The sequence below is a fragment of the Rhinoderma darwinii genome, chromosome 4 (assembly GCF_050947455.1).
Source record: "Rhinoderma darwinii isolate aRhiDar2 chromosome 4, aRhiDar2.hap1, whole genome shotgun sequence".
Lineage (NCBI taxonomy): Eukaryota > Metazoa > Chordata > Amphibia > Anura > Rhinodermatidae > Rhinoderma > Rhinoderma darwinii.
Window position 1 is genome coordinate 328,990,295 of NC_134690.1, and position 12,240 is coordinate 329,002,534.

The 12,240-nt window shown below is 44.9% G+C and overlaps 1 protein-coding gene across 3 annotated transcripts in view; it reads right to left on the reverse strand.

Annotated features, from left to right (window-relative positions):
• The window catches only part of RASGRP3 (RAS guanyl releasing protein 3), a 106,064-nt gene that overhangs the window by 9,649 nt on the left and 84,175 nt on the right, over positions 1-12,240 (reverse strand). For all 3 annotated transcript variants that reach the window (XM_075864433.1, XM_075864432.1, XM_075864434.1), the window contains one exon: positions 3,169-3,284. In XM_075864433.1, the coding sequence (XP_075720548.1) occupies positions 3,169-3,284 (116 nt within the window). The remainder of the gene's footprint in view (positions 1-3,168; positions 3,285-12,240) is intronic.

The window sequence follows — 12,240 nt, forward strand, 5'->3', positions numbered from 1 at the left end:
TTCACTGTATACAAATCTATGAGGATTCTTGAGGATTAGATCTATAAATATTTATATACACGCTCCTCCACATTGAAATTGCAACACCAAGAAGGAAAAGTTTTGGAATTGTGAAAATCACAGGATCGATAGACATGTTAATGATATACAAATGATACAAAAATGGAAACAAAATATTCCATATACATCTTTATTTATTCAGTATCAGGTTTGAGCGCCATGCGCAAAAATGCACGCTCTTGCACTCCTTGGCATGCTATCAATGAGGTGCTTAATGGTTGTCTGAGGAATGTTATCTCACACTGAATGCACTTGGGCATGTAAATCATCAAGATTGACAACTGGCAGCTCCCTTTGCAATTGCCAACCAATGACGTTCCAGATGTGTTTGATGGGAAACATTTCCGGAGATGCTGCAGGATATGGTAGCCCGTTGAGTCCACGCAGGTTGCTCGCAGCAGCACGAGCAACATGCGGCTTGGGGTTGATCCTATTGAAAAACGTCTTCTGGGACACTTTGTATAAATAGTCGTACCACTGGTTCCACGATCAATCATCAATTTAACGCTGTTAGTGTACCTGAAATTAAGAATAGAGCGGTCCGGCTACTGTACAATATGCCACCCACACAATAATCCCGGGAGTAGGACCAGTGTGAAGTTCCCTTGTGAAGGCCTCTTCATGGCATTGCCCAAGTGGTCTCCAGACCAATCTCCAGCTATCATTGTGTCTGACATAAAAGCGGGACTCATCGCTGAAGAGCATACACCTCCTTTCCAGCTCCAATTGCTGTCTTGCTGTGCACCATGATAGCCTTTGAGAGCAGTGGCATGTGGTCAATCGAACACCTGTAGTTGGACGTAGCCCAATTTCAATCAAACGCCTTCTGATGGTTTGTGTCGAAACTGGTTGCCGCCTTAGGCTTGGGATGTGACATCCAATTTCACTTGCAGTTTTGAATGGATCATTACGCAACATTCTTCCAATCAGACGATCCGTTTGTGCAGAGGTTTACCTCCACACACCTCTTGCTGTCAATTCTGTTTGTTGTTGTTCTCCCAACCTCCAGGACACGCAATGTTGACCAGTGCTGAAAAATCGGCCTAGGCGCGTAGCAATCTGCCGGAGTGATAAACCAAGGTCTCTCAGTTCAAGGATTCTGTTCATCTCAGTTTGTGACAAGTTGCGATAAGTGGCACGTCGACAAACAGGAGGCATCGTACAATCAATCCCACACTACTTAACTCCTTAACGCCGAAGGACGGATATATCCGTCCTCAGCAGCTGCTAGTTCGCGCAGGAGGACGGATATATCCGTCCTGTGATCGCGCGGGTACTGACAGCCTGGATACACAGCCTGGCTCCTGCTGCAACTGCCGGAATCGAAGCACGCTCCGATTCCGGCAGTTTAACCCATTAAATGCCGCTGTCAATAGTGACAGCGGCATTTAATGTGTTTGACAGAGGGAGGGAGCTCCCTCTGTCACCTGATCGGCGCCCCCGCAAACAAATCGCGGGTCGCCGTCGGGTTTCCATGACAGCCGGGGGTCTAACAAAGACCCCCAGGTCTGTCTTCAGCATCTGCCTGTTAGGCGATGAGAGAGGCATGACCTAATAGGTTGCCTGTCAGTTTTACACTGACAGGCAATAATGCTTTGGTATACTAAGTATACCGAAGCATTATATATGCGATCAACAGATCGCATAGTGAAGTGTCCTGATGGGACTTAAAAAAAAAATGACAATCAGTTAAATAAAGTTTGTGGAAAAAAAAATAAAAAAAATTACAGTCAAAGTCAAATAAAACTACTTTTTTGGCCCAAAAAGTGGTTTTATTTAGTAAAACTGTCAAAACAAATCACACATACACCTATATGGTATCCCCGCGATCGTAACAACTTGACCAATAAAATGAACACATTAATTAAACCGCCGGATGAACGGCGTCCAAAAAAAACGCAAAAAACAACGTCAAAATTCTCTCTTTTCTCCCATTCCCCCCATAAAAAATAAAATAAAAGTTAATCTATAAGTCCTATGTACCCCAAAATAGTACTAATGAAAACTACACATTGACCCGCAAAAATCAAGCCCACGTACGGCCACATCGACGGAAAAATAAAAACGTTACGTCTCTTGGAATGCGGAGATGCAAAAACAAGTAATTTTTTTCTAAAAGGGTTTTTATTGTGCAAATGTAGGAAAACATATAAAACCTTTACATATTTGGTATCCCCGTAATCGTGCCGACCCATAGAATAAAGTGAACTTGTTATTTACGCTGCATAGTAAACGGCGTAAATTTATAACGTGAAAATCAATGCTGGAATAGCTGCTTATTTTCAATTCTCTCCTAAAATAAAGTTAATAAAAGTTAATCAATATATTATAAGCATCTAAAAATGGTACAATTACAAAATACAACTTGTCCCGCAAAAAACAAGCCCTTATACGGCTATGTCGACGGAATAAAAAAAAAGTTACGACTCTTGGAATGCGACCGTGGAAAAACAAAAAATAATCCTTGGTCATTAACGTGCAAAATGGCCCGGTCATTAAGGGGTTAATCTAATTTTTGAGTTTTCATGCGGCTAAAAAACTTTGCTTTCAATCTGGCTTTTATGCCCCTCCCACATGCTACAGATTGGAGATCGGTGCTTGAAAATATGATCATTTGCAGATCTTAGCGACACCTGCTACTTTCTCGATTTGCATAACCCTATGGCTTGTCCTTCTCAGTGTTGCCATTTAAAAGTTGAGGAGTGTATGAAGTTGGAGTTCAACTTCTATGTCTACGCATACAATTTGTATGTCTCATTGAACACTATTGAGGTCTAAAAGGCTCAACAAATTTGTGCAGGGATTTAACTATATATAAACAGTAGATAAAAACATTGTATAAATTATTGTAGTTTCAGCTATATGATCTTTAATTAGGGTAATGTACAGTGACTGATGAAAAAAGCTGGTTGATGTGTTTTTATACCTTGGGTTTTATTCTATTTACAATTTTCATTCAAATTTTTTCCAAAAATTGTATTTATGGTAAATTTGGAATATAAAGTTTGTCCTATTGTTTCACTACCTCTTCCCAAAGTATTATTATATAATGATCCTGTGCCAACAATGATATCATAACAGAATTAAACAAAATGTGAGACAACTTACTGATCCTTGTCTAAAACACAGAAGGAGTCCAGAAACGGGAAGTTAGCAGCGATGCTTTCAAAGTCCTCTTGAGAAATATAGCCATCGTGATCATGGTCATAATTTCTAAAAACAGACTTTAAAGAATATGTTAAGTTTTAACTGCATTCAAGTGAGGAACACTTCCTTATAATTTACTTAAAGTGTATGTATACTTAGATTGATATATAGTTGTGTGCATAAAGATGAGAGATAACCTGTAAATTATTCATTTAAATCACTACCCACTCCAGTGGGCAGTCCTACACAATGATTGGCAGCTATATCTGTACTACTACTTATACATCATACTGATAGGGCTGTCAATCAGTGGTTGAGACCGCCCACTAGACTCTTTAGCCCACAGTGAGCGGGGATTTAATTGAATAAATTACAGGCAATCCTGAATGTTTCTGCACAAAACTATATATCAATGTGCTCAGCTTCTCCTGCAGATAGGACAGCATGTTCAACGTGACAGGTATTAAGTAGATGTTTCACGTTAAGGCTGGATTCACACGACCATGTTACGTCCGTAATGTACAGAACGTATTTCGGCCGCAAGTCCCGGACCGAACACACTGCAGGGAGCCGGGCGTCACTGCCTCGCTGCAGGACAACTCTCCCGTATTGTAATCATGTTTTCAGTACGGGACAGTAGTTCCACGGAGAGGCAGGGACTCCTATCATCGTACATAACTATGATGCTAGGAGCCCGGCTCCCTGCAATGTGTTCGGTCCGGGACTTGCGGCCAAAATACGTTCCGTCCATTACAGACGTAACATGCTCGTGGGAACCCAGCCTTAGAGAACACTTCTAAACAGTTTTAATTTTGCTCTTTTAGAAAATTTTCTTAAAGTTTAGGACCCATGGCGAGTTTTGGTCACCTGCGAAACACAGTAAAATCATATTGTTACTGTGACTAGCAAGCAATCTGACCTAATTTTATGTATCAGAGAGAAAATTGCAGGCATTGCAGACACGATCAGAAAGATTCCAACCATATCAAAATTCTTGTGATTATCACACAACTTTTTCCCCCATAGAAAAAAGGTTGTGAACGACAATTCTACAATAAGTCACTGTAAAGCTCTAGCATTAACCGGTCCACAATTCTAAAACAGGTCATTTAATATAGATGTACTCTACAGTCAGGTCCTTAACGGGAATCTGTCACATTGAAAATGCAGTCCAATCTTCCGGGACGCATGTTATAGAGCAGGAAGTGCTGAGCAGATAATTATGTCGTTTTGTTGGAAAAGATTTTGTATAAATTTAATTAACTTAATTAAAGTTCTACTTATTCTGGGCTTTGGAGTCCAGTGGGCGGTCCTACTCAGTGATTGACAGCCTTCCCTTAATATGTGTGAATACAGAGATAGTTGTCAATCACACATATTAACTAGATATTAATCTGCTCGGCTCCTCCTGCTCTCTAACATGCTCTCCGCAGATTAGACTGCATTTTGAATGTGACAGATGCCCTTTAAGTGTTTAGACAGTGACACAATTGTCATAATTTTGCCACTGTACACTATTACAATGTATTTGAAACAAAGCGATCAAGATGTGATTGAAGAGTAGACTTTCAGCTTTATTTTGAAGGATTTTGCTAAATTATTGCATAAATATTTAGGAATTCCAGACATTTTTTACATAGTTCCTCCATTTTCACAGACGTAACATACTACTGGACCCGATTGTATGCCTTTAAAGAGGACCTGTCAGTCAGTTCTCTTGACATGTTTGTTGAGTAAATACATGTATTCCACATTAAATAACATATCTAGAGCATATTTTCTTTGGAACTATGCTTTGTATCATTCCTCTGTTACTCCTCCTGGAAATGTATGAATAAATTGGGTGTTACTATTCAGCAATCAGTTCTGACATTTTAAGACATTGCAGGGACAAGGGAAATGGTAACACACTGATGTCTTCATAAATTTCCAGGAGGAATAACGGAGAAATGGCACAAATCTAAAAGTTGCTTCAGTATTGGTGTTTTATGGGGAATGCAAATATTTACTAAAACAGACATGTCAGTAGATCTATAAATGTAATTAACCCCTTCCCGCTCTTGAATGTACTATTAGGTCATTATGAGCTCATCGTTCACGCTCCATGATCTAATAGTACGCCTTGCAATAAACACAGCGTCGCTCTCGCCTGCCGCATTCATGAGCTGTGACAACTGCTGTCTTGTACAGCAGTTGTCACAGCTCCTTCAGCAGGGACCGATTGCGGTGATCCCCGCTGACTAACCTCTTAGAAGTCGCGTTCAATAGCGATCGTGGCTTCTTTGAGGTTAAAACATTATTGACATCCCACGACATGATCACGGACGCCGATGGTTGCTATGGCAACTGGAGGCCTAACAATGGCCTCCGACTATGCCATCTACAGAAGCCTAGTAGATACTGACAAAGTCAGGACCCACTATGCTTGCTGTCAGTGAGTAGTTACAGCTCTAATACACTGCACTACGCATTTAGTGCAGTGTATTAAAATAGCGATCAGGGCCTCCTGCCCTCAAGTCCCCTAGTGGAATAAAAAAAGTTGTATCAAAATTTAAAAATAAAAGTTTCAAAGTAAAAATCCCCCTTTTTCCCTTATCAGTCCTTTATAATTAAAAACATTAATAAAATACCTTTCTTGAAGGAAAAATACAAAAGTCATGGCTCTTAGGCCCCATGCACACGGCCGTGCCTGCAATCACGCCCAGCAATTGCGGGCATGGCTGGCCGCTGACAGCCGACCGCATTTTCAGGCCGTGATCCCATACAAAGTATGGGAGCAGGGCACGTAAAATTCAAAAGAACGGACATGTTCCATAATTTTCTGAACATTTTTATGGCACGGAACCCATCTGTAGCGATACGGAAAGGTGTCCGCGGCCAATAGAACTGAATGGGTTCGTAATTGCGGACCGTATTATGGTCCACAATTACGGAGGGTTTTTACAGGAATAAGGCAACACAAAAAGTAATTGATTTTTAAAAAAAAAAAAGAATTTTATTGTGCAAACACCATAAGAAGTAAAAAAAACTATAGACTTTTGGTATCGCCGTAATCATGTCGACTCACAGAATAAAGTGAATATGACATTTATAGTGTACGGTGAACGCTGTGAAAAATAAGGAATAAAAAAAACAATAGTAGAATTGCTGTTTTGTAGTCAATGCGCCTCTTAAAAAAAAGAATAAAAACTGATCAAAAATGAATTCCTCAAGGGGGTTTACTTTCCAAAATGGGGTCACTTTTAAGGGGTTTCCCCTGTACTGGTACCTCAGTAGCTCTGCAAATGCGACATGGCGCCCAGAAACCAATACAGCAAAATCTACATGCCAAATAGCACTCCTGCCTTTCTGAGCTTTGCCATTTGTCCAAGCAGCAGTTTATGACCACATATGGGGTATTTCTGTAATCGGGAGAAATTGTTGGGGTGCTTTTCCTCCTTTATTCCTTGTAAAAATTAAAAATTTGTACCTTTTATCGGAAAAATATGTGATTTTCAATTTCACAGCCTAATTCCACAAAATGCAGCAAAAAAACCTGTGGGGTATAAATGCCCACTATACCCCTCGATAAATTCCTTGAGGGGTTTAATTTGCCAAATGAGGTCACTTTTGGGGGGTTTCCTCCGTTGCTTCTGTATCCTGTGCTTCAGACCATTAGCACACCATGTGGCATATCTCTAAAAACGGCAGAATTTAGGCAATAAATATTGATTTGCGTTTCTCTGGTAAAACCTTCTGTTTTACTGGGAGAAAAAAAAATGGGATAATAAGGATTTTCTGCAAAAAAAAATGAAATTAGTAAATTTCACCTCTAATTTGATTTAAATTGATGGAGCAACACCTAAAGGGTTGAGAAACTTTCTAAACAGTGGTGTAACTAACGCTGTAGCAGCCATTGCAGCTGATATGGGGCCCGCGGCATGAGGGGGCCCATGCCGTCAGCCGGCATGGGCCCCCACGTCCGGAGGCTCCGCTAGCAGCCGCTATGACTGCTACAGCGGTAGCAAAGCCACATTCAATAGTGTCTGCGTCCTTCGGACGCAGATGCTATTAAGCACTATGACAGAGTAGGGAAATATCTCCCTGCTCTGCCATACACTACTGTAAAAGTGGCGTAGCTCTAGAGGCCGCAACGGTCGCAATTGCGACCGAGCCCCTAAGCCTGTGGTGTCCACAAGGCCCCGTAGCCACACAGCGCTGACCACGCTGGTCCCGCTTCCTGAATGCTAGAGCAAGGAGCTGACGGCTCCTTACTCCAGCATTCACTCTGCTGTGAGCGGCTTGACACAGGCTGGCGCGATGTTTTGACGTCATTGTGCCTGTCAGCGCCGAGTCACTCACAGCAAAGACCGGAGGAGAAAGATCCTCTACCCGTCGTGGGAACGGGGATAGGTAAGTAATTATGTTATTATTTTTCTATTAGGCACTATGGGACATTATACTGGGTAGGGAAGGGGGGCTGATATGGTGGCTGCTATAGGAGCATTTTACTATATGAGGGGCATTATTACTGTATGGGCGGCATTATACTGTGGGGACATTGTACTGTGGGGACAGCTATGGGGGGCATTATACTGTATGGAGTGCATTATACAGTGGGGACAGCTATGGATGGCATTATTCTGTGGTGGCAGCTGTGGGGGGCATTATACTGTGGGGACAGCTCTGGATGGCATTATACTGTGGGTGTAGCTAAGGGGGGGAATATACTGTGGGGCAGCTATGGGGGCATCATATTGTGGGGGCAGCTATGGGGGGCATTATACTGTGTGGGGGCAGCTATGGGGGCATTATACTGTGAGGGCATTATACTGTGGGGGCTTTATACTGTGGGGGCAGCTATGGGGGCATTATACTGTGGGGGCAGCTATGGGGGCATTATACGATGGGGACAGCTATGGGTTGCATGATACTGTGGGTGCAGCTATGGGGGGCATTATATTGTGGTGGCAGCTATGAGGGGGAATTATACTGTGTGGGGCATTATACTGTGGGCGGCAGTTATGGGAGGCATACTGTGTTGGGCAGCTATGGGAGGCATTATACTGTGAGGGGGCAGCTATGGGAGGCATTATACTGTGTGGGGTCAGCTGTGGGAGGCATTATACTCTGTGGGGCAGATATGGGGAGCATTATAACGTGGGGGCAGTTATGGGGTATTATGCTGCATGGGGGCAGCTATGGGGCATTATGCTGTATAGGGAAATTTGTTCGGGCATTGTACTGCATGGCGGCATCTATGTGGGCATTATACTGTATGGGGCATCTCTGTGGGCATTATACTGTATGGGGCATCTGTGTGGCCATTATACTGTAATAGGAGCATTTTACTATATGAGGGGCATTATTACTGTATGGGCGGCATTATACTGTGGGGACATTATACTGTGAGGACAGCTATGGGGGGGCATTATACTGTATGGGGGGCATTATACTGTAAGGACAGCTATGGATTGCATTATTCTGTGGTGGCAGCTATGGGGGCATTATATTTTGGGGGCAGCGTGGGGGCAGCTATGGGGGCATTTTACTGTGTGGGACAGCTATGGGGGCAATATACTGTGTGGGGCAGATATGGGGAGCATTATACTGTGGGGGCAGCTATGGATTGCATTCATCTGTGGGGGCAGCTATGGGGGCATTATACTGTGGTGGCAGCTATAGGGGCATTCTATTTTTGGGGCAGCTATGGGCGGCATTATATTGTGGGGGCAGCTATGGGGGCATTTTACTGTGTGGGACAGCTATGGGGGCAATATACTGTGTGGGGGCAGCTATAGGGGCCATTATACTGTGTGGGGCAGATATGGGGAGCATTATACTGTGGGGGCAGCAGCTATGGGGGTATTATGCTGTATGGGGCAGCTATGGGGCATTATGCTGTATGGGGGCATCTGTGTGGGCATTATACTGTATGGGGCATTTGTGTGGGCATTATACTGTATGGGGCATCTGTGTGGGCATTATACTGTATGGGGCATCTGTGTGGCCATTATACTGTATGGGGCATCTGTGTGGGCATTATACTGTATGGGGCATCTGTCTGGGCATTATACTGTATGGGGCATTATACTGTGTGGGCTGAACCGGGTGTGTACGGACGGGGATTGGGTGGGATTAGAGGCGTGGCTTAAAAGGAAAAAAAATTGCCGCTGGGCGCCGCATCAATTGTCCCTCTTTGTGATACTTGAAGGTATAGCACTGTCCACAGGGAGGGCTGTATAGCACTGTATGGGGAGGCTGTATAGCCCTACCTACATGAGGCGCTGTATAGCACTGTCTACAGGGGGGGCTGTATAGCACTGTCCACAGGGGGGGCTGTATAGCACTGTCTACAGGGCAGCTGTATAGCACTGTCTACAGGGGTGCACTATCTACAAGTACGGGCTGTGTGTGGCACCTATGGGAGGGGGGCCCAGTCGAAAGTTTGCTATGGGGCCCAGTGTTTCCTAGTTATGCCCGTGTTTCTAAATGCTATTTTGAATACTTTGAGGAGTGCAGTTTTTAAAATGGGGTGTTTTATGGGGGTTTCTAATATATAGGCCCCTTAAAGCCACTTCAGTACTGAACTGGTACCTAAAAAAAAGGCTTTTAAAATTTTCTTCAAAATATCAGAAATTGCTGCTTATGTTCTAAGCCTTATAACGTCCTAGAAAAATAAAAGAATGTTAAAAAAATTATGCCAACATATAGTACACATATGGGATATGTGAGCTAGTAACTATTTTGTGTGGTATTACAATCTGTTTTACAAGCAGATACATTTAAATTCAGAATTTTTTTCCACATTTTTCACAAATAAACATTGAATATATCAACCAAATTTTACCACTAACATAAAGTCCAATGTGTTATGAGAAAACAATCTCAGAATCTCTTGGATAGGTATAAGCATTCCAGAGTTATTACCACATAAAGTTACACATGTAAAATTTGAAAACATAGTCTTTCACCTATTAAACCAGCACTACCTGGTGGAAATGGGTATGAGCATAAAAGAGTCATATCTTCAGTCCTCAAGCCTTTCCGAGTTAATCCCACCTCCTTACTTTTGATTGACAGCTCCCCTCCTCTCCCCAGCACACAGGGGCGTAACTAGGAAAGACTGGGCCCCATAGCAAACTTTTGACTGGGGCCCCCCCTCCCCCGGGTGTCACACAACCCCCCCCCCTTGTAGATAGTGCCTTTTTTACAAACCCCCCCTTTTGATAACGCCATACAACCCCCCCTGTAGATAACGCCATACAGCCCCCTTTGTAGATATCTACAGAGGGTGCTGTATGGCGTTATCTACGGGGGGGGGGGGGCTGTATGGCGTCATCTATGGGGGGACTGTATGGCGTTCCCTATAGAGGGGGCTGTATGGCGCTATCTACAGAGGGGGCTGTATGGCGCTATCTACAGAGGGGGCTGTATGGCGTTATCTACGGGGGGCTGTATGGCGTTATCTACGGGGGGGACTGTATGGCGTTCCCTACAGAGGGGGCTGTCTGGCGTTATCTACAGGGGGGACTGTATAGCGTTACCTACAAAGAGTCTGTACGGCGTTCCCTACAGGGGGGGTCTGTAGGGAACGCCATACAGCCCCCCTGTAGGGAACGCCATACAGCCCCCCCTGTAGGGAACGGCATACAGCCCCCCCTGTAGGGAACGCCATACAGCGTCGTCCCCCTGTAGGGAACGCCATACAGCGTCCCCCCTGTAGGGAACTCCATACAGCGTCCCCCCCTGTAGGGAACGCCATACAGCGTCCCCCCCCTGTAGGGAACGCCATACAGCGTCCCCCGCTGTAGGGAACGCCATACAGCGCCCCCCCCTGTAGGGAACGCCATACAGCGTCCCCCCCTGTAGGGAACGCCATACAGCGTCCCCCACTGTAGGGAACGCCATACAGCGTCCCCCCTCCTGTAGGGAACGCCATAAAGCGTCCCCCCCTGTAGGGAACGCCATACAGCGTCGTCCCCCCTGTAGGGAGCGCCATACAGCCCCCCCTGTAGGGAACGCCATACAGCGTCCCCCCTCCCAAAAAAATACGACCTACAGTGTGTCCTAATAAAAGACATGTATCCCCTATCCACAGGATAGGGGATGCATGTGTGATCGCTGGCAGCGATAGGGAGAACGGGGGACTGAAAGTCCCCTGAAGTTCTCCATGACTAACCTCTGACTTCCGGCGTCTGCACAGCTCACTAAAAATGAAAGGAGCGCTGGTCACGCATGCGCACAGTCCCCCGTTCTCCCTATCGCTGCCAGCGATCACACATGTATCCCCTGTCCTGTGTATATCCTGTGGAGAGGGGATACATGTCTTTTGTTTAATGGCAGAGCGGGGAGATACCTCCCTGCTCTGCCATAGTCGTGTTCAGTGGTGTCGCACTGTAGCAGCCATAGCGGCTGCTAGCGGAGCCTCCGGCCATGGTGGGGGCCCGTATCGGCGGGCGACACGGGCCCCCTCATGCTGCGGGCCCCGTAGCAGCCGCTACTGCTGCTACGGCGGTAGTTACGCCACTGCCAGCACATACACAAAATCCCGCTCTTGCGCATTGATGTCCTTTTCTGGTCCGTGCCCACAACGGGACACCATAGCGGCGCATGCGCACTAACTAGATTTGAGGCCCGAACGAAGCAGGGAAGAGTGTCGGACCATACATGATGGGCACATGCGCGCTCAGACGAGATTTTGGCATTCAGGGCAGGCCAGTTATTGGCGGTGGGCGAGCATAAGAAGAAGAGGAACGAACGAGACTGCCGGATTATTACCATAGAAGCCGCAAAATGTTTGCAGAAAGTTATTTACGGTCGGAGGACAAGTTTAGGAGAGGGGATTACTGCAATAAACTTTTGACAGCAGCGGCCAGCAAGGGGTGAGTAGAGTTCGATAGGTGGAATGCTGGTGACAGGTTCCCTTTAAGGCCCAAACTAGGCTGCGTTATTAAGAGGTTAATCATGTTAATTGTACAGCTGGAATGCTATGTGAATGTAATACAATTTTACTTTAAAGGGAACGTGTCATGAAATATTTTTTTTTTATCA